Source organism: Gossypium arboreum, chromosome 9 (genome assembly GCF_025698485.1).
Source record: "Gossypium arboreum isolate Shixiya-1 chromosome 9, ASM2569848v2, whole genome shotgun sequence".
Taxonomy (NCBI): domain Eukaryota; kingdom Viridiplantae; phylum Streptophyta; class Magnoliopsida; order Malvales; family Malvaceae; genus Gossypium; species Gossypium arboreum.
In genome coordinates, this window is record NC_069078.1 from 6,761,945 (window position 1) to 6,789,942 (window position 27,998).

The 27,998-nt window shown below is 32.4% G+C and overlaps 1 protein-coding gene and 1 non-coding gene across 2 annotated transcripts; one reads left to right on the forward strand and one right to left on the reverse strand.

The window, feature by feature from the left end:
- The first annotated feature begins 31 nt into the window (after positions 1–31).
- On the forward strand, positions 32–27,994 carry LOC108455163 (uncharacterized). The gene is made up of 19 exons (XM_017753764.2): positions 32–295; positions 426–563; positions 683–853; positions 958–981; positions 1,125–1,332; positions 1,442–1,523; positions 1,613–1,721; positions 1,815–1,928; positions 2,074–2,274; positions 22,575–22,703; positions 22,831–22,971; positions 23,096–23,266; positions 23,371–23,394; positions 23,538–23,769; positions 23,855–23,936; positions 24,015–24,066; positions 24,203–24,316; positions 24,462–24,614; positions 27,857–27,994. Exons 1-19 carry the CDS (start codon positions 125–127, stop codon positions 27,992–27,994), a joined length of 2,454 nt encoding a protein of 817 aa, XP_017609253.1. The 5' UTR covers positions 32–124.
- On the reverse strand, positions 2,742–2,814 carry TRNAA-AGC (transfer RNA alanine (anticodon AGC)). The gene has a single exon. It is a non-coding gene; the product is annotated as a tRNA-Ala (tRNA).
- Positions 27,995–27,998: the final 4 nt, after the last annotated feature.

The window sequence follows — 27,998 nt, forward strand, 5'->3', positions numbered from 1 at the left end:
ACACAAAAACCAACTCCTTTTCATTGTTGGATTATGAAAACAATTTACTATATATATGTATGCCTGCATGCATGTATGTATCTTCCATTCCACATACGCATCAAATTAAGAAATCATCAATACTATGGCAACTTTGAAAATCTTCTTCTTTGTCCTTTTGATCCAATGCACTATATTCACTGGCTCTTCTCGTCAGTTGAAGAAGAGCAACATAAATATTGATAGCTATGGTGACAATACAGCCAATGTCATTAGCTTTGGAGCTATTGGAGATGGAAAGAAGGATGATTCTAAGGTTTTCTTTTCTTTTTTTTTTTCCTTTTAATTTTATCTGCTGTGTGTGGTGCTAATTTTAAGGACTGGTGTTGTATGCCTACTGATAATAAAAGCAATGTCGTGTATAATATAATATGTATGTATTGTAGGGGTTTAAGCGTGCATGGGATGCTTGCGATTCATCAACTCCGTCACCAACCTTTCTTGTACCTCAAGGGAAGACGTTTCTGCTGCAACCTTTAACTTTCAACGGCAAACATTGCAACTCTAATAACATTACTTTCCAGGTCTCTACTTCCATTGTAAATTCAGTTATATATATTTAGCAATAGTACCAGTAGTGTATAAAACTAAGGATATATAATATTGTATTAATTAGAAACTCTGCATATAAATTGGGGTGCAGATTGATGGGAGAATCATAGCCCCAACCAAACCTTCTACATGGGAATGCAATACAAATTGTCACCATTGGATTGGCTTTATGAATTTCGATGGTCTCCACATTCAAGGATCTGGTACCATCAATGGCCAGGGAGATAATTGGTGGAAACTTTCTTGCAAAGATAACCAAAAGGTAATTGTTTATATTGTAGTATAAGCACATAAGATTTTACATTATGGTAAAACTTTCTTGTTGGGTTTTACTGATATATACATGTCCATTGCTCTTTGTAACAGTCGTGCCAACTTCGGAAACCAACGGTATGTGTTCGAATTTCAAGTTTTTCAGTTTCTAAAGATATGTTTTACAAAGATATACTAAGTATTTAGGTATGGAAGAATAAACATTGACATAAATTGTGTATACTCTAATTGTATGAGAATTATGTGGCTTTTGGTTTTAGGGTTTTATGATAGGACACTCCAAGAATGTAGATATCAAAGGTTTAACCTTTGAAGACAGTCCCAAAATGCACATTGCATTTGAAGACTCTACTTCGATTCATGCCACACAACTTACAATCAAAGCTCCTGGAAACAGCCCCAACACTGATGGCATTCACATCCAACGTTCCACCAATGTCTCTATCCACAATACAACCATTCAAACCGGTTTCTTTCTTCAAACCGGTTTCTTTCTTTCTTTGCTGGTTTCATTTCATTATACTTTCCATATATATGTTTGTTTTAATATTTTATATATTTTTATTCATTAATTCAGGTGATGATTGTATATCAATTGGAGACGGCTCTAAATATATCAATATTACTAACATCGAATGTGGTCCGGGTCATGAAATAAGGTATACTCTTTTACAATATGTTCTTTCTTGTTTTATGATATTGTCTTTCTGTATTAATATTTCTTTTAATATTTGATTGCCATATGAAGCATTGGGAGCCTTGGAATTATGGGGAAAACTGAGAAAGTTGAATTTGTTCATGTAAGAAATGTTTCTTTCCATGGAACAACTAATGGAGTTAGAATCAAAACTTGGCAGGTATATATAATGCATTTCTTTAAAATATATATATATATATATATATATTAATAACTATTATATAATTGATAATTAGCATTATTGTGTGTTTAGGGAGGACATGGTCATGCGAGGAACATTAGATTTGAAGATATAACTTCTCATGCTTCAACTCGACCTATTGTTATCGATCAATATTATTGTCCTCATAAACAATGCAAAAATCAAGTAAGTCGTTAGTTTAATTTATTGATATGGAACTCAACTTGTAGGACAACGTGACTTCTTATTCCCTTATAGGATTGTTAATGGTTTTTCGTCCATATTTAAAAATAAAGTAGTCTTAATGTTAACTACTATATATATTTTGCAGACATCAGCTCTAGAAATTAGCAATATAGCTTATGAAAACATCAATGGCACATCACAGAAAGAAACAGCAGTACAACTTTCATGTAGTGAATTCAATCCTTGTAGAAACATTACCATGAAAAACATTAACTTGAGAAATAAGAAGCAAAAAGGCAAAACTTCATCGTATTGCCTCAATGCTCATGGCTTGAGAAATGGAAAGGTCCATCCTAATGTACCTTGTTTGGACAAATATGATAATTTTTAGACTCTTTTTTTTTTTTTTAAAATTAGCACATAGGGAATAGTAAATTTAATGAATTTTATTATGTTATAGTTTAAATGTATTTTTGAGGATTATTATATAAAGTAAATATATGTTTAAGCTGGATGATTGATTCTCCCCTTTAATGAAAAATATGATTCAAGTAATGAGAAATTGAATATGAATGAGCATTGAACAGAACTAAGAACAATGAGTTGATTGTTTTTAATTGAAACTATACATATCATCTCCATCGCAACAATGGAAAGATGTTTTTACCTATTATGGCGGAAGAAAGAAGTTAAAAAACTTCGGTAATTTGTAAGCACAGGTTTTAACAGAAAATATTCCAATGGCTAGAGAATAGCAGCGCACTGAACTGAGCTTGTTTGAAGTATTAAAAATCATTAAGAGAAAAAATTAAATGGAGATGCGGGGTATTGATCCCCGTACCTCTCGCATGCTAAGCGAGCGCTCTACCATCTGAGCTACATCCCCTCAACGGTGGAATTATTTAAATCTACACTACAAACCAAATTGCTCCAAGTTTTCCACTTACCACGTTCTGAACTTTTTAGGCCTCGTTGGAGTATTCATATTTTTCAAATATTTATAATTAAAATTAAAATTAGGTAATTTGTTAATGAATAAAAATAATAATAACTAGTGATAAATTTTAATATACATATGTCATTCCATAAAATGTTTAAGTTTGTATGATATTGATAGTCTAATTCAATCAAAATATATTTATTATTTGATTGAATCATAAATGGAATGAAAGAAAATCTGTAGAAATCTTTAATTACTTATATTTTTAAATATATATAATTGGAATTCAAATTAAGTAATGAATTAATGAATTAAAAATACTAATAACTAGCGGTAAACATTTTATATCTATATGTAATTCCATACAATGTTTAATTTTGTATTGTATTAAAAGTCTAATTAAAAATTGTGTTCAAATTGAAAAAATTTGTTTTTTCATCTTTTATAAATGATAAAATTATAAATTAATATATAGTAAAATTATACATTGGATCTCTCAAAATAAAAATAAAAATTTTATTTAATCCCTTCAAGAAATGATAAAACTATAAATTAATACAAGATAAATTTACATTTTGACCATACAAAATATAAGAGAGGTTCTCTTTTGGGTGCATGTATAAAAAAGATAGGGCACTACGTTCGTGGAAATCAGACCCGAGTCAGATTTGATTTGACAATGCACAAGTCAAAGACTAGAAGACTTTCAACTTCTAAACATAGCTTCGACTCAATTAATATCCTGCATAGTTCGAGATAAGTTAGTGGCGGGTTTTGGTAAAGAATGCGTTGTGAAAATACGAGTCAATGTGGAGATTTTTGAAGTTATGCCTCGTATTTTTCGGCTTTTCTTCTCCCAGTTAAATTGTTTTTAGTTTTCCACTTAAACTTTTACTAGTGTAGGTTATTTTAATATTATTTTACCTATAAATAGGCCCTTTTTCTCACCCTAGAAAAATAACCCATAACACATTTAGGTATTAGCTTTTACAAGCTTTAAGAGAATGTTGTGTTTACATTTATAGGGTTCTTTTTTAGGTTTTAGGGTTTAGTTTTATCTCCATCTTTATACTTTTCCTTTTTTCCGTTGTAGTGAAATTATCTTTGCCTATGGTTTTCCATGTAAAATATTATTGTTCGATTTTTTCAATTTCTTTGTTATTTTACTTGTTCATTGATTAATCGAGTTTATCCCCAACAAACTGGTATTAAAGCTAGTTTGATTTTTGCAATCAACCTATTCAAAGATGACAGCAACACAGGTTTGACATTGATAAGTTCGATGACATCACAAATTTTAATCTGTGGCAAGTTCGAATGATAACAATTTTGATTCAAGGCGATCTTGAGAAGGCCCTTACAGGGAAGAAGCTTGTAGACATGGATAAATCAGATAATGAGAGGTTAGATAAATATGTTCTATCCACGATTCAATTATGTCTAGCAAATAATGTGTTGTAGGTGGTATTGATGGAAGAAATGACATTCACCTTATGAAAAAGGTTAGAAACCCTTTACGCGAAAAAGCCTTTGGCTAACCAATAAGTGCTAAAGCGGGGATTGTACATGTGAATGAAGGTGAACACCTTAAAGATCAAATTAGTCAATTTATTACTCTTTTGAATGATTTAAAGAATATTGAGGTCCAGATTGATGATGAAGATCAGACTATACTACTTGATGTGATTTCCCAAGCTTGGGTTGTTCGAAAAATTTCTCGAAGGGGTTGGATTGTCTTGAAACAGTTCAACGAATGAAAGCCTGAACCCGTAGTAGTTGTAGTATAAAGAGCTGTAGCTATATTAAAACTTTGATCCGCTTAACTAACACCCTTTACCTAAGTCTGAGGCCGGGACAGGATACGACGCATTACTGGACTTAAACATACACAATCAAATAAAATCGGGCCATAAAACTTCATTCAAATAAAAAACATTCATACATATGTATAACGTCCCTTAAACGGGCTTACGAGGCCCTAAACACGCATCGAAGATGATTCGGAACTAAACCGAAAACTTTGAAAACTTTTAGGAAAACTTAGAAAATTTCATATTGAAGTAGGGTCACACGCCCGTGTAGACAAATGCTAGGCTATGTTCCAAGCCATTTTGCCACCCTCACAACACATGCACACTCACATATCTCAATGGCATCCAACATGGCATAAATGAACACTTAATAATCGTAAATATAGCTTATGCATGACATTCTCATAACAACTTACGCATACACAAGGCATCATACTTTATCAAGATTAATCATAACAACTTTTATACCGAGATTATCATTAATACATTTTCACATTTCACACTTATGCTAGAATTTATCCATATGCCCATTATGCCAAAATCAATCATCGAGTACTTAAGTCGTATGCAAACAGTCATCCATATCAAACAATGATCACACCATAAAACATTGGCAAATACACATGAATAATCATATGATCAGCATAAGCCATCATTCATGGCTGTATATAAATTAGACTATAACCATTATAGGCCAACACATTTGGCCACATTAGCATTGACATAATTACAAAGATAGAGCCCCTATACATACCGTAGACTTAAGCATTTGAATACTTATACCCCAAATGATAGCTTGATAGTGTGATTGAATCTCCGGCGATCTCCAACCCGAGCTAACTATATAAACCTATAAGAGATGAAAAGGGAGGCGGTAAGCTATAAAACTTAGTAAGTTCATATGAAAATAATAAGAAATTTATTAATATGCTTTTTCCAAATTCTTACAACATGTTCTCAAGATATCACAATTATAATTGCATATTATTCCACTATTTGTTCAAATTCCAATCAAGCTGTCTACTCGAGTAATAGTCGTTAAATTATTTATTCTAGAGCTATGGAGCTCAAAATTAAGATCCATTAATTTTACCTGAAACAAGACTCACTTATATTCTTACCATAAAATTTACAAAATTTTTGGTTTAGCTAATAAGTACAGTTTATTCTTCAAAGTTACCCCTTTTTTCGCTTCCAACAGTTCCAACCCCTCTTCACTAAAAATTAATTATATCCTCATACAGAATTCAAATGATGTTACTGTTTGTTTCTTTTGAAAGTATACTCATCAAAGATTCTAAGCATATAAACTATAACTCATAATTATTTTTTACAATTTTTAATGATTTTTCAAAATCAGAATAGGGGATTCCAAGATCATTCTGACCCTGTCTCACGAAAATTCAAATATCTCATAATCTGAAATTCTTTTGCGCATTCCGTTTCTTCTAATTTCATATTTTATTCATCCTCTAACTCGATTTCCACAATTTTTTTGTGAATTTACAAAATTGGACTATAGCTACTGTCCAAAACAGTTTTAGTACAAAAATGATGATAAATAAGCTCATCACACCTTCACCAATCATTTCCACCATCATGGTATAAATACATATTTATACAACATAAACATGGACCCAGAATCACAAGGTCATCACAAAATCATTCTCATAAACATGACTTACTTATTTACTTCTTTACAAGGATGCATCATAACTCATGTACATACCTGTATCGATCCTTACCATTTCATACATATACGTAAAGTCATTGCATCTTCGATATCTCGTACACTAACTACCATACTCAATATCTCGCACACCAAGTGCCATTCTTAATATTTTGCACACTAAGTGCCATATACATATATAGCAGAAGCTATCTCCAATCGCACACCAAGTGCCATATTTAGCCAAAGCTATTCCGAACCGCACACTAAGTGCCATTTTTTTTTAGCCGATATGTCGTTAAACATAAAAATAGTCACGTATATACAATTTATATAATATCAAAGCATTAAAAGCATAAATTTAACAATGCTTATTACATACAAACTTACTCGATCGTTAAAACGATTTTGAACGGATCAATTAGTCCCAGATTTTGTTTTTCCCCGCTTTAGATCCAATTTCGATTATCTCAATCTATATAATATCAAATTTTACTTATTTAATTAACATTTCATTCAATTTAACACAATTTACACATTTTGGAAAAATTACATTTTTGCCCCTATTATTTCACATTTTTTTCTATTTAGTCCTTATCACTTAAAATCACAATTTCATGAAATTAAAAACAAACCCAAGCTATCCGAATTTTCCATATATTACTATCAGCCCATATTTTCAATTTATTTCACATTTTAACCACTAAATTTCCACCTTATATAATTTGGTCCAAAATTGACATTTTTACTCAAAATCACTTTATAAAACTTGTTAATCTAACAACAATGATTTATTTTCCATCATCAACACTCAAAAACATCAAGCTATCATCAATGGCAACACTAAAGCGTCGATAGTGCAATTTTTTGGCTTTTGCTGAAGCCTCCTTTTTTTGCATTTAAGGTACACATCTGGTATTGATTTGATGTGAAATCACACCCAAGCCTTCCAGAACCTACAATCGACATTTTCAACACTCAAAGTCAGTCTCAAAATACGATTACATCATGATTACGAAACCGACAACACTTCAACCCCAACACTTCGAATGTTAACAACTATGATTTCGTAAGAGCAGAGCTCTGTTCCTTACAATTCTTCGTTGCCAAAACACGAATTTTAGTACAACCAGAAAAGATAACATCACTCTAAAAAACTTAAAGAACAAACCCCTACTCGAGCAAAAATTACAATCACCACTTGCCAAAGTGCACTAATACTGTAGACTGAAACACTAAAATTTGTGTGAACGAAAAGAGGGTACCAATCAAAGAAAAAGTAACAGAGTAGACGAAAAAAGGGAAGAAGAAAAAAGGACGTCAGAAATTTGGAGGAGAAATCGAAATTTGGGAAAAAGAAAATAATAAAACAAAAATAAGAAAGATAAAAATATGATACACATCTCTTATTTTTCTCCCTCTATTCCACTAACATACAACTACCCCAAAATCCAAACTCCATCGAAATACTTGCACATAACTGAGTCAAAAATAACATCCTTGCTCGTGTAGAGATTCGAACTCAAGACCTCCAACATTCTAATGCCCTAACCACTTGAATCAGCAAGCTTATTCTGATATGAATTTATGGGAAATTTAATATAACCCTTTGGACAAGGATAAGGCTTATTTCCAAAAAATATTAAAATTTAACAGAAGTGAGGTTTGAACCCAAGACCTCTTAGACTCTCCCAGAACACTTAACCACTGAACTAGATTCACATTTGTGTCAGATTTTATAGAAATAGAAATAAATTATCAAGGCCTTACAAATAGGCTCTTTGTGAGCTTCCTATTTTATAGCTCGAGAGAGTGCTTCCTGGTTATGTGCCCTAATGGGTACCTCTGAATATGAGTTGACGAATTATAGTTTTGTACACTTCGAGTGTACTACATGTGTATCCATCGATATTTCAAATAAATTCAACAAGCAAAGTTTTGATATGGTTAAACTGAACTTGAGATGATTTGTCATGGAAATGTATATGGAAATATGAAAATATGATATGAAAAGCATGTGTATAGGAAAGTTATTACATGATGAGCTCATTCATGTTCTTGGTATTTATATAAGTTACTTGACTAACATAATTAGTGAAGTTGTGTTTTAGGCTCTTATCCAAATTGCTTGGATGTCATTTATATGTTTATTTTAATGAAAATGAATGGTAAGTTAAATTTATAGTTATACGAACTTACTAAGCATTAAATGCTTACTCGGTTTTTCTTTCCTCTATTTTATAGTACTCGAAAGCTCGTGAAGGTTGGAACTTGGTCGGAGACACATCAGACTATCCCTCGGACTTCTGTATAAAGCAAGCTAACTTTTGGTATAATGGCATGTATAAGCTAAGTAGGCATAATGATAAAATGTTTTGGTTATAACTAGCCATTGGAATAGCTAGTGTTAATCATATTTTGATGTAGTTATATAAGGCCTTATCATTCTTGATGTGTGTATTGAAATGGTTAAATGATGGAAGTTACACAATTATACTTAAATGTTTATATGGTCAGTTAGGTAAGATTAAGTACTTAGATAAATGGGATGTTATGACATGTATTGAACTGAAATTGGGTTGAATTGAAGGTCTTATTGTAACTTGTAATGGTAAAAAAATTGGTTGGATAGGTTGATGCCAGGTTAGGTGAGAAATAAGGCTTGGAAATGGCTTTATTTTATCCACATGGGTAAAGATACGAGCTTGTATCTCATCCGTGTGTGGCACACGGCCATGCACATAGGCATGTAGTTTGGCTGTGTGTCCCCTACATCTTAAAATTTGAGAAATAGTATACTTTGAATTGCTCACACGGGTAGAAACATGGGCGTGTGTGTCACACGGTCTAGTACACAGGCGTGTGACTTGGTCGTGTGACCCCTGCACCTAATTTTCAAAAATAAAATTGTCCACACGGCCTAGCACACGGGCGTGTGGATGATCGTATGACCCAAGTCAGAGAGTTACACGGGTATGAACACGGGCTGGGACACAGCCGTGTGCCTCACATCGAATGCACACATGGTCTAGGATATGAGCATGTCACTTGGCCGTGTGAGCCCCACGGCCTGGCCACACGGGCGTGTGTCCCCTGTACTTAAGAAAAATTTTGAAATTTCGCGAAAAATTCTCTGAGTTCCCGATTTAGTCCTAACTTGTTTCAAATGCGTAAATTGGGCATCGAAGGTCCATTTAAGGGACAATATGTTTGAATATGATTGGTTTCAAATATGAATAGTAAATGACATGAATTAATTGTATTTATTCTGTAAACTCTGGTAATGCTCCGTAACTATGTCCGTCGCCATAATGGGTTACGAGGTATTACCAAACGAGACACAACTTTCTGGAAATTACAACCATACTCAAGCATACTACTCAATTACCAAGCAATTGTAACATAAATAATCAATTTAACATCTCTATAAATTATATCAGAACCATTTAATCAAGATATGTCCAATATAAGTTATAAGCGAATAATGTTAAACATATAAATATATATAATCACAACTTACCCAAATTTTTTCTTAAATAATATAATAGCATCGAAATAAGATATGGCATGCCACTAAAAATTTAAAAGTCATATCCAGTTGTCCTCAATATTTCATTACCAATCCAAATATGCAAACCTCATATACTAAATATACAACTCCATTTTATGACATAACTTTTACATGGATACCTTATTCGAAAGTAAATAACTAGTATAACAAATATTCGTGAGCCGAATTAACTCAACTCATCAAATGATATACAACTATTTTAACCTTTAAGAGATCATATCATAACCATCATGAATCATACAAATATTTCTCTCTTTCAAATGTACAAAATGTGCACACTTAGCCAATACAATTCGAAATAAAATAATCACTATACAATTGACTATAAACTCACCATGTAAAACCTTTACAAGCCGAATCATACAACTCATCACACTTGCAAATCAATATATATATATATTAAGCTTACTAAATGAGCTATTTATAAATTATTCACTTTGCAATCAAACACTTCAAAACATATTCACCTACAAATATGTTTCCTAGCCAAATATGTCAACCACAACTTATTTATAAATATATCAACCACATCATTTACTCAACCATATAAACATGCTTCACAAGATAAACAAGCCATTTTCGCATGGCTTTTTAACATATATACATATCAAAATCAAATATGTCCAAAGGATAATATAGCCTATACATGCCATAAGTTTGAATTTAAAACTTTCAAAAGTACCGAGAAAAACAATAGTGCGATTGACTTTACTGACAATCCCCGAGCATATAACGATCTCCAAAATCTATAAAACAAAGACAAATATATACACACAAAGTAAGCTAACTTAGCTTAGTAAGTTATAAGCAATTTAAACAAATTAATGATCTTGATAGATCAATAAAATAAAACCGAATCAGACTAACAATTTCATATATATATATATATATATATATATATATATATATATATATATGTACATTTCCATTCTAAAAAAAACCATATCAAACATATATTTATACTCAAAATATACCATGGCGAATATACATATAAATCAATTATCAATATATTCTCCAATTTCAAAGTTATAATTTCATATATAATCGATTATACATATGCAATCATATATACATACTCATAAATCGAGCTTTTAAATTACATACTTATACCTATCATAAGACCGAATGCACTACCCATAATTATATACATTTTCAATAGCATCACAAACATTTTTATCACATATCTTTCAATCAATTTGTCTTCATTTGAAATAAGTAAACCACATTCACATACCTGATCACTTTAGCTCGTTTAACACATTTGATTACTTTTACCGTTGCTCACATAAAATTTGCTAGGCATAAAGCCTAGAATAATATATCGGTACAAAGCCTGCTAGGCAATAGGCCTGATATAATACACCGGCATAAAGCCTGCTAGGTAATAAGCCTGATATAATACACCGGCATAAAGCCTGATACAATACACCAGCATAGGGCCTGATACAATACACCGGCATAAAGCCTACTAGGCAATAAAGCCTGAATATCACGGATACAAAGTCGATCTTACACATAATTCATATTTCAGAAATCCTAATTATTTCTTAAGGTTCATACGAAGCTTTTTAAACATCATATCTCAAATGAATCGAGCTTGTTCCCAAATCTCATAAACGTTTATACATTCAGCTAACTAATAGAAATTCATACAATTAAATCCAGCATATAAAGATCATATACATTCAAATTTAACGACATTTATTACTTATAGACTTACCTCAGATATTGACGAACAATGTAAATTGACTATTCGACTATTTTTGCTTTTCCCCGATCCAAGTCCGATTTCTTTTGTTCTTGATCTATACAATTTCAAATTAATCTCATTTAAACACAATTTCATTCAATTTAATCCAACAACACATAAATAGGCAAATTACCATTTTACCCCTGATATTTCATACTTTTACAAATTAGTCATAGTTGTATAAAACACAAAATAAACAAACTCTCCATGGAAAATGCTTGGGCCGAATGTTCCTCTAGTACATACAAATACACACATTTCATTTATTTTTCATTTTAGTCCTTCAGTTTATTTTTTTACAATTTAGCCCTAATTACTCAAATTCATCAAAAATTCCAATCTAAAACATATTAATCCAAAACTTATATTTGATAATTTATCATCAAACATCATAAAACACAAATATTCATCAATGGCATAATTCAAAATATTCATCGAAATCAAAAATTCTAGCATGGGTCGGATAGTATTCGAAGCAACAATCTTAGAAAACATAAAAATCATCAAAAACCGAAACCAAACTAACCTTGAATTTGAATCAACAATGGTCGAATGTCATTTGTTTTCTATTTTTCTTTTCTTTACTAGTTTCGGTCAAATAAAGATGAACACATGCATGATTTCTTTAATGTTTTATTATATTATAATTTATATTATTTTATTAAATTACCTAAATAACCTTTATATAATAATTTGGATTCATTATAAAACAAGGTTAATGCCATCCATTATTAATAGCATAGTATATTTTCCCCATAAATACTCCATATTAAAATACATATTCAATTCGGTCATTTTCTATTCAACCATCAAATTTTCATTTTACGCGATTAAGCCTTTTTTTTTTTAAATCGGCATCCAAATGATAAAATTTTAAAACGAAAATTTAGCACACACAAATTCACACATTATAAACACCAAAAATAATTTTAAAAAATATTTTTCTAACTCGAATTCGTGGTCCCGAAACCACCATTCCGAATAGAGTCAAAATCGGGCTGTTACATGAAATTAAATGATTGGAGGGTTTATATTGTAAATAAACCATTAATATTATGATTGGAATATTATGAACATTATATATGTTGTTTTTAAAGATTAATAAAAAGGTTAAATGTGTAATTAAATAAGTAAATTAAGTAAAAATCAAATAAACAAAAGCTATCATCTTGTATTTGTTATTCATCCACCGAAAATAAGCTAGGAAAACACCATTAATAGAGCTTGAATGTTCATTTATGTCTCATCCATGCATGTATTGATTCGGTTTTTAATGATTTCTATGTTTTTGGAGTCGTTGTAGCTTAATCTAACTAGCCAATGGACTAATTTGCAAAACTATTAAAAGTTTAGGGTTTTACCATTGATGAATGTGTAGGTGTTTTGATGTTTGATGATAGAAAATGAATGCTTGTTGTTAAATAAACAAGTTTTGTAAAGTGATTTTGGTTGAAAATGTCAAATAAGGATTAAATTGAGAAATATGAAATTTATGTGGTAAATGTGTGAAATTCGGCTAGCATGGGTGTGGATTAAATTGCATGAATCTACATTTTTATGATATAGGGACTAAATTGTAAATAAGTTAAAATATTAGAGGTAAAAGTATAAATTTACAAAATATGTATTTTGGATTAAATTGAATAGAATGAATACTAAATAGACTGAATTTGATTATTTAGATCAAGTTAAGCCTCATACGGATCTAGATCGAGGAAAAGATAAAGTATCGGACTAGTTGATCCTATTTTGTCGTTTTTGTGATCGAGGTAAGTTCGTATGTTTAATTAACATTAATTTATATGTGTTTGAATGGTAAATTGTCATAATTGAGACGATACGATACTATGGAAATTCTCGACGAGTTATCGACAATGTATGAATCCCGTTTGAACCTTAGGAATAGATTAGGATACAAATGACATCTCATTAGGGGTTACCGTGTTTTAGGACTTGGTTCGTACATTCTACTGGTGGCTGAATTTTTCGGCATGTGTTGTGGTTACTCATCAGCTTGTGTGAGCAGCACCATGTAGCTACGTCTTGACCATCAGCTTGTGTGAGCAGACCCAGTAATAGCTCTAGAGTGAGCATTTATATGAGATTTGAGATTGATATGGTTTTGACCATGTTTTGGCACTTTGTGTGCAAGATTCCCGAGTATCCAATAGTATTGCAAATGGTTCAATACGAGGGTATAAGGAAATATACAAATCAGTTCAGGTATTTGTGAGAAGTACAATAAGTAATTCATAGTTGATGTATTCAAACATGACTAACATGGTTATGATTATGTGCTAACCATTGAATTTGATTGAAACTTACCTATTTTTACTTATGCTTCTTTAAATTGTGAATGAATGGTAAGTAGAACTTTTCTGTGTTTTATAGTGATTGTAACACCCCACACCCGTGCCCTACGCCGGGGCAGAATACGAGGTGTTACTAAACTTAAACACATGCATTCAAATGTTTTCGAGTCACCAAGACTTGATCAAATTTAAAATTTTTTTGAACTTTGTTTAAACTCCTTAATATGGACCTATGAGGCTCCAAACATCTATTGGAAACCATTTAGGACCAACCTGGGTCCTTTAACTATCTTTATAAAAATAACTCATGAAATAGGGCACACGTCCATATGGAAGGGCTACACGCCCATGTGGTCATTATAACATGGCCGTGCTGATGGCCCGTGTGACACATACGGCCTAAGCATCTAGGGACACACCCGTGTCCCGTACCCGTGTGAATTAAATTCCAAATTCGAACCTACAGGGTTTTTCACACGGCCTGACACACGCCCATGTCTATGGCCCGTGTCCCTCACACGGCCATGACATGCCCGTGTCCTAGCCCGTGTCTAAAAACCTTGACATTCTGTTTCTGACATCAGCATCCAATAAGGGGCACACGGCCAAGGCACACGCCCGTGGCCAGAGGCCGTGTCCTCCACACGGCTGAGACACATGGCCGTGTCTCTGCTCGTGTGTCTATTACCATGCATACTGACTTGCAATTTTTATGTGCAGGGGACACACGATCAGACAACACGCCTATAGGGCTGGCCGTGCACACCAGTGTGTCTACCCGGATGGACAATATGAGGCTATCTACCAAGCCTTTTGCCACCCTGAAACACAATCTAATGCCAACCAACATATCAAAATCTAACTTAATATGATTCCTCAACCAAACAACCATAGCTAAGGCTTATATACATTTCATATACTCAAACATACCAACAATTTCACATTCATGAAAGACTATCTTGCATTCATATAATAACTTTCAATATTAGCCATTTTTCATGACCTTAATACTAAAGGAAGCCATCACATTTGGCCAATTAACAAAGACGCAAAACTCAAAATTCTAATTTCCTATACATGCCATAATCAAAATAAAAGATCTAACTATACCAATGCTTCGGATGATAGTATGATCGATGCCTCCGACATCCGATGATCCTCGAGCTAATTAGGTGGCACTATAAGAAAATAGAAATGAGAGGGAGTAAGCATAAAGTTTAGTAAGTTGCATGCAAATGAATATAACAACAACTTTACCATTCATCATCATGCTCATAGTACAAAAATAGGCATAAACACAACTTACTCATTACTATCCAATACAATTCACATAGCATATATTGAGCTCATATCTCATACGTTTCAAATAGGTACCTATACCACTCACAACATGGTTATACTTTTCTCGTTTAACTTAAATTGAAACTCTTACTGTTGAACCATTTGGAATACTATCGGATATTCATTAAGCCTCAACATAGGGTATAATGCCGATGCCATGTCCCAAACATGATCTTACACTGGCTCATCCATCAAGTCAACGCCATGTTCCAGACATGGTCTTACACTGACTATCGAAATCGAGGCCGGCGCTACCCAGACATGATCTTACACTGGCTCATCCATCAAGTTGACGCCATGTTCCAGACATGGTCTTACATTGACTATCGAAATCGAGGCCGGCGCTATGTCCCAGACATGGTCTTACACTAGCTCTTTCATATTCATACCGATGCCATGTCCCAGGCATTATCTTACACTGACACCTCTATACGTGCCGATGCCACGTCCCAGACATGGTCTTACACTGACACGTCTCGTAGCTGATGCATGTCCCTAACATGTCTTACACAGGCTTACATCTCGAGGTTGATGCATGTCCCAGACATGTCTTACACTAGCTCTCATCTCAAAGCCGATGCCATGTCCCAGACATGGTCTTACACTGGCTCTCATAATGTGGCCGATGCATGTCCCAAACATGTCTTACACTAGCACACAAATAACCCGAATGTCATGGCATGAATATTCAATTTGTTTCCTAAAGTTCAAACGGAAGTTCTAATATCTTAATATTCATCATACATAATCATTTCACAAACAAGAAATTTATGTTATATCAATTCAAACACATGTAATAACAATGTAGTTGCATTATTTACATAAAACTTACCTCGGAACTCAAAATGTGGCGACTAGTTGATTTAATCTACTTGCTTGGCCTTCCCCCGGTCTAGGTTCGAATTTTGTAATTCTTGATCTATAATGATAAAAATTCACAAATTTAATCATTTTATTAATCTAGGTATTCAAAAATTTTAAAAATTGGGCAAAATGGTCATTTTGCCCTTATACTTTTGCAAAATGATCATTTTACACCTAGGTCTGAAAATCGATTTTTATTGAATCTCTTCATATCTTAATCCTAGTCGAACCCTTTTTACTCTTATAGCAACCCAAAATTTCCATCATTTCTCACATTTATCATCTAATTTTCAACTTATACAAAATGGTCCCTAGTTAAGGTTTCCATGAAAACTACTTCACAAAAGTTTTTTATTACACACCCATAACTCATATTCTTCCTTAAAATTTCAGTTAAAAACACATATGCTTTTATGGAAAAACCCTAGCCTCTCAACCATTTTGCAAAATAGTCCCCTTATTAGAAAGCTCATATTATAAGGGGTCCAAAAAATACAAAAATCATAAAGAATAACCTTCTAAATGACTTACTGGAAAGAGATATTAATGGATGATATTTTGAGCTCTCTAAACCCCCTTTTTGATGCTGAAAATTGGTGAAAAAGAAGAAATAAAAATATGAAGCATTTTTGTTTTATTTTAATATTATTACTAGTTAAAATAGGTAACTAAAACCTCACCTAATTTTGACTTCCTTGTCTCATGGCCAACCAAACACTATTCTAGGGTCTATTTCCCTTTAAATATCCCCAATTTATGATACATGGCAATTTAACACCCTTAGCTATCAAATTAAACTTTTACACTTTATGCGATTTAGTCCTTTTTAGTAATTAGGCTCTCAAACGCTAAAATTTCTTCACCAAATTTTTCTTGCACTAATATAAACATGTTATAATTCTAAAATAGTAATAAAATACTTTCTATAACTTTGGATTGGTGGTCTCAAAACCATTGTTTCGACTGAGCCCAAAATCGAGCTGTTACAATGATTTCGGAGCTTGCTCGGATTGGAAGTTGTCGAAGATCTCATCACACTATCCAGCTATTGTTTTGGTACTTTTGAGCTTTATGTATTTTGGTTATATGGCATGTATAGGTCTTTTGGGTAATGAAAGCCTATATGTTCTGGTTATGTAATTAGTTATTTAATATTACTTGATTTGGCATATGTTGATTATGTATGTATATATGTGGTTATTCCCATTTTGGTATGTATTTGGATTACCATGGAAATGTCTTAATTGTGAGTTGGTATTTTGAGTACAAAATAATTGAACTTGAGAATGTGGTATGCATGTTAAATTAGGCACAAGTCTAATAAGTAAGTTTTAATCATTTAGGTATACTTTGGAGGCATATTTGTATGATTTTGAATGGTTAAGTGTGATGCTTATGAGCCTTGTGGTTGTTAGTATTGATATTGCATGATTTGAACTTGGTTGAGATTGGTTTGAATGCTATTGATGATATGGTCATATGATATTTGATGGGTTTAGGTTGTTGCAAGTTTGGGTGAGAAAAATGGCTTGGAAAATAGCCTATTTTTGTCCACACGGGCAGAGACACAGGCATGTGTCTCAGCCATGTATCCTCTGGTACTTATTTAAAAACCAAGTCAGTAGCTTCACATGGCCTAACCCACGGGCGTGTGGCCTGGTCATGTGACACAAGTCAATATACCCTCTAGTTTTCACACGGCCTGGCACACGAGCATGTGAGGACCTTTTGAAGGGTACATGGGCTAGTCATACAGACGTGTGGTTGGCCGTGTGACCCAAGTCAGAGAGTTACATGGGGTCAGACACGGGCTGGGGCACGGCCATGTGATCTCTTTTTGAATGTCCAGACGGCCTGACCATATGGGCGTGTGTCCCTTGCACTTTGAAAATTTTCTATGTTTTTCTAGAAATTTATTTAGTATTCGAATTAGTCCCAAACCACTTCTAATGCTTCTTTTGGGGCCTCGAGGGCTCATGTTAGGGACTATATAATTGTGTTTGAATGTTTTTAATTGGTGTGAGAATTGTAATTCGAATTGTATGATTATTTATGAGATTAGTCTGGTAATACTCCGTAACCCTATTCCAGCAACGAATTTAGGTTAGGGGTGTTACATCCACCATGCAGATTTTATGGAATGGCACTCTAACCTAGAAATTTTGGCCGATCAGAGGCGTTCGTCAGGGATGTCGTCTATCCCCTTATATATTTGTCTTGTGCATGGAATGGCTCAAACATTTTATTCTTTTCGATATCAATTCTGCATGATGGATCCCTATTCATTTATCCCGTTCAAGTCCCTCTATTTCCCGTCTTTTCTTTGTTGATGACCTGATTCTTCTTGATCAAGCTAAGGAGACTTCAGCTAGGGTTCTAAAAAAAGTGTTGGACAATTTTTGCAACTATTCTAGCCACAAGATTAATGCGCATAAAACGAGTATTTGTTTTTCAAAATGAGCGGATGATAACTTAGTAAGGAGTTTATGTCATATTCTCAGATTTCACAGAGTTCAGAATCTTGAAAAAATTTTTAGGGTTCCACTATTTCACAATAGAGTGACTAACAACATTTTGTGTTTTTTCGTTAATAAGATTCACAGTAAACTTCAAAACTGGGACACCAGGAAGTTGTCACTTTTCGAAAGGGCCACTTTGGCTTAGTCAATTTTGATGGCAATTATCAGCTATTTCATGTAATTAATGATGATTCCCAAAGGGCTCTGTGAAGAAATTGAACGAATGGTTAGGCAGTTCATTTGGGGGTCTTCGAATTGTAAGAAGAAATTGGCTTTAATTAGTTGGAACCTTTTTCAGCCTCGAGATCATGGGGGATTGGTTTTTCGTAAACTGTAAGACCATAACACTTCCTTTATGATGAAATTGGGCTACAGTATTGTAATTGATTCTAGGGCCCTTTCTATTCAAGTTCTAAGGAAAAAATATGGGATATCTACTGGTTTGCCAGAATCTGTTTCGCGGGGTAGATGTTCTTTCTTATGGGCAACTCTCACTAAAACTTGGCCACTCATTCGAGAAAATTTACTTTAGTTAGTAGGAGATGGTACTAGTATTAGGTGTTAGTGTGATCCATGGATTTCGAGAGTGGGTTTGTTGGCTAACATCATTCCTATTCATTTCTCTCTAGATATGGAGTGCCTTCTAAGTGATATGGTAACTGATGTGGCAATTGGAACCTAGATATCTTCCACCTTTGGCTCATAAAGGAGGTGGTTCGAGAGATTGTTAGGATTCCCCCACCTAACCTGATAGCAGAGGTTAATAAGATCATTTGAAAAGGTACATCGACATATTGTTTTTCCCTCAAAAATGCTTATGAGAAGCTTCGAGAAGGGTTGTGGAATCCGAAAGAACTGATGTGGCGCATCTCTTGGAAATTCCAATGGTCCCAAAGGGTTAGACTTTTTTTTTGGCTTGCATTCAACCAGCTTCTGCATACTAAGGTGGAACTAGCTCGGAGGGTAATAGGGCATGATCCAGGCTGTAGGGTTTGTGGTCATGGTTTTGAATATGATGCTTCATGCTATTAGGTATTATACTATTGTGAGAAATGTTTAGGACCAATTAAATGTTTAGGACCAATTAATTCAGTTGAATGGTTTTCTATATATTACGCAAGAAATTTACATGAGTGGCTTGTTCTAAATTTGCAAAATTAGTAAGGTTGGTGTTTGAGAGATGTTGACTGACAATGTCTGTTTGGGATCATCACTTGGTGTTTGTGGAAGAATCACAATCTTTTCATTTTTCAAAGTGCTTCATGGAGTGATAGTAAAACTATCAGGGTGTCGTATAGCTGAGCGAAGTAATACGTCTTGTCTAATAGGCGCAAGGCAAATGACTGACGAGGTAAGTTTTCGTCTTCTTTTTTAACTACTGATTGGGTCATTTTGTGTACAAATGGTCCTTTCCTGAAGGAAGTTGGTTTCGCAGGGAATAATGTGAAATTAAAGTGGAGCTTGGATTCTTGGGTTTAATAAATATTTGGGGAATTGTTTTATCTTTGACACTGAGTCGTGGAGTATTCTAAAAGGACTGTCTCTTCTAATTGAGAAAGGTTATAACAGTTTATTAATTCAATCTGATTGTCTTGAAGTGGTTATAGCTATTCATGAAAGGACTTATGAAGGGTCCAATTCTGCTTTGGTCCGAAGAATCCATCAGACGCTGTCACGGTTCAGAAAGTGGAGCATTAGACACATTTCTAGAAAGAAAAATCAGGGAGCTAATCATATGGTCAAATTGGTCCAACATAGAACTTATGATTTATGCTTGTTTGAGACCTCCTCCTTTGAGGGGCTACTCTAGTTTTTGTAATTAGTCTATTTTTTCTACTTTTTAACCACAAAAAAAAGTTTAAAAATACGGTCAATTAACTTAATAATTATTTTGAAACATTAAATGCATTATTGTATTAGGACTCTTATAGTTACAATCGCGGTTCACCAAGGCTTTTGTCATTGACTCTCATGTCATCAGGTCATCAACTTTCTTGATCTCTCAACCCTGGGTAAGCATAAGCCCCTATATATTATCTTAAAACTTTGGACTGTTTTTTTTTTGGTAAATAGTTGCTCAAGCCTAGTCACTACAACCCTTTATAAAGAGGTACCTCTTCTCTTGAAGTTACGGTACTATTTTACCGATTTTTTTAGACTAAGTATTCTCTACTCAATCACCAAAGGTCAGAGCAAGGGAAATGGCATGGGCCCCGACCCCCCCTAAAATGGAAAATTTCATTTTAGGCCCTTGAAATTTTTAAAAATTTTAAATTAGTAAAGGTAAAATTGCACTTTGCCCCCCCTAAAATTATAAAAATTTAATTTAATCCTTTATAAATTATAAAAATATAAACTACAAAAAATTAAAATTTCATCCGGCCTCCCCTAAAAAAATTTTCTGGCTTCGCCCCTGTCAATCACCTATATCAATTTCAAGTACAGACAATACATTTTGCGTTGAAGCTAAAACTATTTATGAAATATAAAAAAAAAAATCTAGATCAAAATGAAAAAAAATATAATTTTAATACCAATTTATGAAATAAAGCTCTCATATGCATCTAGATGACATGAGTTAAAATCGTGTCATCGCTCTCATAGACATCTAGATGACATGAGTTAAAATCGTGTCATCTCACCTATTTCCTTTAATAATGTAAAAAAAAAAAATCTCTATTAATTATAGGTAAATGGTTGATTGAACCATGGATGAAGTCCCACGTTGAATCCTTAAACAAATCTTATTGCTATCCCTTTATAAATTTGTGATAGTTTTGAAAATAAATTTAATTTCATTTTAGTTTAGATAATGTTTTTTTAATATTTTGGCTATTCCTATGTGAAATCAGAAAATCAAACTCCAACTTAATAACAAATGTGTAAATTTTATTTAGTTAGTAGCGTTATTTATATCCAAACTTCATTACTCCAACAATAGCTAAAATCATGAAATAATCTGGTCAAAATTTGTCATAATCATGTCCATTTCCAATAATGAATTCTTTTTTACGTTGTAGCAAATTTAAAGAGAAGACCACAAAATAATTAGTCAATAGTAGGTTTAACGATGGGCCTGAATTCATTATTTAATTTAATTTGGATAAACTATAAAAATAATTATTTTTGTTTGTCTAATTATTTATGTTTGAAATGTTATGTTTAGTCACTTACGTTATCATTTTGTTACGAAATAGTCACTCTACCGTTCAACTTTGTTACCTCCCTAACAGGCAGTCTTACGTGACTGTCCAAATTAAATTTATTTAATAAAAAAACCTATTTTCATCTCAGTAATTGGACATCCAAGTTGACATTTAAAACTTATTTGGACTGCCACGTAAGACTGTCGTTAGGTAGGTAACGGAGTTTAACAGTAGAGTAACCCCTTCTTAACAAAATAATAACGTAAGTGACTAAAACATAATATTTCAAACATAAGTGACTAAAATGTAATCTGAGATAAATAAAATTAACTATTTTTGTAGTTTATCCATTTAATTTATTAATTAATTGTGTTATTATATTTCATTGTTCTTTCTTTCTGACTATGCTTCCAACTCAAGATTCCTACTTTTACTATACCTCTTCGATTACTTACTAAAATAATAATAATAATAATAAAGGAAATACATATTCATATAGTTATTATAGTTATAGTAGGAAAAGGAACACAAACTCACGTAAATATTAACACAAAAACCAACTACTTTTCATTGTTGGATTATGAAAACAATTTACTATATATATATATATGTGTGCATGCATGCATGTATGTATGTACCTTCCATTCCACATACGCATCAAATTAAGAAATCATCGATACTATGGCAACTTTGAAAATCTTCTTCTTTGTCCTTTTGATCCAGTGCACTATATTCACTAGCTCTTCTCGTCAGTTGAAGAAGAGCAACATAAATATTGATAGCTATGGTGACAATACATTCAATGTCATTAGCTTTGGAGCTATTGGAGATGGAAAGAAGGATGATTCTAAGGTTTTCTTTTTTTTTTTTTCCTTTTAATTTTATCTGCTGTTTGTGGTGCTAATTTTAAGTACTGGTGTTGTATGCCTACTGATAATAAATGCAATGTCGTGTATAATATAATATCTATGTATTGTAGGGGTTTAAGCGTGCATGGGATGCTGCTTGCGATTCATCAACTCCGTCACCAACCTTTCTTGTACCTCAAGGGAAGACGTTTCTGCTGCAACCTTTAACTTTCAACGGCAAACATTGCAACTCTAATAACATTACTTTCCAGGTACTTCTATCTATCTTTCTCTACTTCCATTTATATATATTTAGCAATAGTACCAGTAGTGTATAAAACTAAGGATATATAATATTGTATTAATTAGAAACTTTGCATATGAATTGGGGTGCAGATTGATGGGAGAATCATAGCCCCAACCAAACCTTCTGCATGGGAATGCAATACAAATTGTCACCATTGGATTGGCTTTAAGAATTTCGATGGTCTCCATATTCAAGGATCTGGTACCATCAATGGCCAGGGAGATAATTGGTGGAAACTTTCTTGCAAAGATAACCAAAAGGTAATTGTTTATATTGTAGTATAAGCACATAAGATTTTACATTATGGTAAAACTTTCTTGTTGGGTTTTACTGATATATACATGTCCATTGCTCTTTGTAACAGACGTGCCAACTTCGGAAACCAACGGTATGTGTTCAAATTTCAAGTTTTTCAGTTTCTAAAGATATGTTTTACAAAGATATACTAAGTTTTTAGGTATGGAAGAATAAAGATTGACATAAATTGTGTATACTGTAATTGTATGAGAATTATGTGGCTTTTGGTTTTAGGGTTTTATGATAGGACACTCCAAGAATGTAGATATCAAAGGTTTAACCTTTGAAGACAGTCCCAAAATGCACATTGCATTTGAAGACTCTACTTCAATTCATGCCACTCAACTTACAATCAAAGCTCCGGGAAACAGCCCCAACACTGATGGCATTCACATCCAACGTTCCACCAATGTCTCTATCCACAATACAACCATTCAAACCGGTTTCTTTCTTTCTTCCTTTGCTGGTTTCATTTCATTATACTTTCCATATTACTTTGTATATATGTATGTTTGTTTTAATATTTTATATATATTTATTCATTAATTCAGGTGATGATTGTATATCAATTGGAGATGGCTCTAAATATATTAATATCACTAACATCGAATGCAGTCCGGGTCACGGAATAAGGTATGCTCTTTTACAATCATCTTCCTTTCTTGCTTTATGATATTAACTTCCTGTGTTAATATTAATTGCCACATGAAGCATTGGGAGCCTTGGAATTATGGGGAAAACTGAGGAAGTTGAATTTGTTCATGTAAGAAATGTTTCTTTCCATGGAACAACTAATGGAGTTAGAATCAAAACTTGGCAGTTATATATAATGCATTTCTTTAAAATATATATATTAATAACTATTATATAATTGATAATTAGCATTGTTGTGTGTTTAGGGAGGACATGGTCATGCAAGGAACATTAGATTTGAAGATATAACTTCTCATGCTTCAACTCGACCTATTGTTACCGATCAATATTATTGCCCTCATAAACAATGCAAGAATCAAGTAAGTCGTTAGTTTAATTTATTGATATGGAACTCAACTTGTAGGACAACGTGACTTCTTATTCCCTTATAGGATTGTTAATGGTTTTTCGTCCATATTTAAAAATGAAGTAGCCTTAATGTTAACTACTATATATATTTTGCAGACATCAGCTGTAAAGATTAACAATATAGATTATGAAAACATCAATGGCACATCACATAAAGAAACAGCAGTGCAGCTTTCTTGCAATGAATCCAGACCTTGTAGAAACATTACTGTCGAAACCATTTTTTTGAAAAAACAGGGATCTACTTTGGTTTTAAAAATGGAAACGAAAATTGGGAGTCGCCACCAATCTTTTTTGTTTAGGTGTGATCGGATCACCAAGAAGTTTGGTCATTTTAATAAAACATTTTAATTTACTAAAACGACATTTTTGGTCTACGAAACTTGAGAGAACGGGTTCGGGAATCGGTTACGTGCGAGGAAGGGTTAGCACCCTCGTCACGCCCAAAATTGGTAACTAATCGATTAATTAACGTCTTAATATCGAAAGTTGAAAAGATTTTAAAATAAACTTTAAAATGCGACCCCTTTTTATGAATGTTTGGGTAACTCGAAGTGGATATTAAGATTCTTTTGTTTCAAGGAGATAAAATATCACATCCAGCACGTAAGACACGACATTTCAAACCTTCGATATCAAAATCATCTCATGATCTCCAAAACTCACGCATTGAAATTTTTAAAAGGATATTCGGTTATTCGGTCAAAAGATAAATCGAAACCCAACACGTAGGGCACGATTTCTCTAAATTTCGAAACACGAAACATTTCCGAATACGGAAGATTGCTTTTATTAGAGAATTTTCTTTTTATGAAATAATAGCAAATATGAAATTTAAAACGATGTGTATTTATTTTGTTCGGAATAAAATAAAATGATAATTTACGAATAAGATTATTATGTCAATAAATAACAAGAATGTGAATATACTAAAACGGTTCACAATAATCACATAATTCTTACTTCTTAACTATTTGATATGAATGACCAAATAAGAAAATAACTAACATAAGATAATGACACAAAAATAACAATAATAATGATAACAATGATGAAATCTAAATTAATAAACGATTAAAATAAATAAACACAAAAGCAAAAGAAAAGAAAATAAGAAGCAATTGTAAAAATATGATGAAGAAAATAATACATGGAACAAATTAAGGTAGTCAACATGAAAATGACTTAAAACAACAATATATGAAATAATAAAACATATAACATAGAAAACAATATGGAACTAGGAACCAATATGATACAAAACAATTTAGAAATTATATGAGAAATTAAAAATGAATAACACATGCTTAAACTTGAAATAATATTCATGTATAAATTAAAACTAATAATACATGAATGATTATTAAAATAGATGTTATGAGAGAGGGGTTTGGATCAAACAATATACAAAATATTTTAAAGAACAAAATATGTCTATTTCAAGTTGATGATATATACAATGTAAAACTCAATATAAATAATATATGAAAGAGATAATAATATATGGAAGAGTTTTAAATAATAAAAGTATATAAAAAATTTCTTTTAAGAAGTAAACTATATACATAATGGATTTGAAAGGAAATATATATATATATATATATATATATATATATATATATATATATGTATAAATTGGTTTAAAAGAGAAAAAAAAAAAGATGTATATATAAGACAACATGAAATCAATAATATATATAATAAGGCAATTTTAACACAAACTATACATATATATATGTATATAAGATAAGGAATATATAAAAATATTTTAAAGTAAGTAATATACAGAGAGTTCAAAATAAATGATAATAAAAGGAATTTAAAATGATTAATGCATAAAATGGTATAACCAAACAACATATACGAAATTTAAAATATTTATTATGTATAAAATAATTTATAATAAAAGATATGTAAAAACCTCAAATTAGTAATATGTATAGTGGTTTAAAATAAACAATATATGATGAATTTAAAATAATAAATGAAATGATTCGAATAAACAATATATATATATAGATTCCAACATAAATAAAATATATAACAATTTGAAGTAAATAATTTATAAAGTAATGTAAAGTAAATAATATAAAATAATTGAAAATAATAATACAAAATAGATCAAAATAAATAATGTGATAAAGTAATTTAAAACAAACTCTATATGAAAATAGACTTTAAAAAGGGAATAATAAAACTGTTCCAAATAAATATTATGAAAGATTTATAATAAAAGAAATAAATAAGTTTAACAATGAATAACATATGAAAAAAACCTAAAGTAATAAAATAAACAAGTTTAATACAAATAATGTATGAGAGATTAAAAAATAAAATAAATAAGCTTAATACAAATAATATATGTAAAACATTTAAAACTTGTAACGATTCACAATTCATAAAACGTAAAAGGATTACAATAACTAATAATAATATGGTTTAGCATAAATAATGTAAGATAAATAAACTTAAGATGAAAAACAGCAAAACAGTTCCTAGAAAGTTGAAATAATAAATAAATAAATAGACAAATTAGATAGATTAGGACTAGGCTGAAATTGAATTAAAAATGAAGGTGCAAAATTGTAAATAATGAAAAAATAGCCATCAAGGACCGAATTGCAACGCGCATAAAGAACGAGGGACTGATTGGGAAAATATTCCCAGCCCTCTATGCACAGCGTTTCAAAAGACCTGAATGTGATCAAAAAAATCATGCGGGCAAATTTATAAAAATGAGTAAAATGAATGAAAGGGCCAAATCGTGACGCGCGCAGAGGTGGAGGGACCTCACGCATAAATATCCCAATAATGGGAAACGCGCGGATCCCTGCTTGGGTACAGGTCGAGTCGCAAGTCTAGCGCCTAAACGGTGCCGTTTAGAATCCAAAACCTAAGCACAAAAACGGTGCCGTTTCATATACAGTATAAATCTAATTTTTTTTTTAAAAAACTGCATTTGGCCCTTGATTTTTTTTTTAAAACAGTAGAACACTCCCTTTTTGCTCTTCTAGGGTTTTGACCCTAAGTAAAACATGCCGTCGCCGGACCACCACCATATCCGGTGGCCGGTAAAGCGCGAAAGGCTCTCGTTTTAGACGAAGAACCCGATCGACGAAGGCTAAACCCCGAGGTAAGTACCCCTTTTCTTTCTATTTGTTTCTTTTGAAATAGATTTGAAACCAAAAATAAGGAAAAGGATCGAAAGAAAAAAAAAGAGCCTAGAATCCAAAAAAACAACCTTTTTTATTTTGTTTTTGATTTCTCTGATCTCATGTAATACAACGTTTTTTGTATCTTAAAAAAAACCTCATTTACATTCGATTTCCCCCTCCCTCTATTGGTTTTCTACCTGTGGCTTTATAGCCTATCATATACAATATTCTATTTCTTATTACTGCCTTTACTGCTTTTTTCCTGCTTCTATTCTCTTTTTCCTTTTGTTACTGTTCTTTGCTCCCTTTTTTGTCCTCTTCTTTGCTTGTTTGCAGGTGACAGTGAAGGCGATGGGACGGGGCCTTGGAGGCACTGACAATGCACATGGGAGGGTAGGAGGAGCGGCGCCTAACCTTTCAGAAACCCTAGGATTTCTGATTAGGTTTAGGTTCTTGGGCCTTTGGGCCCCATAAGTTT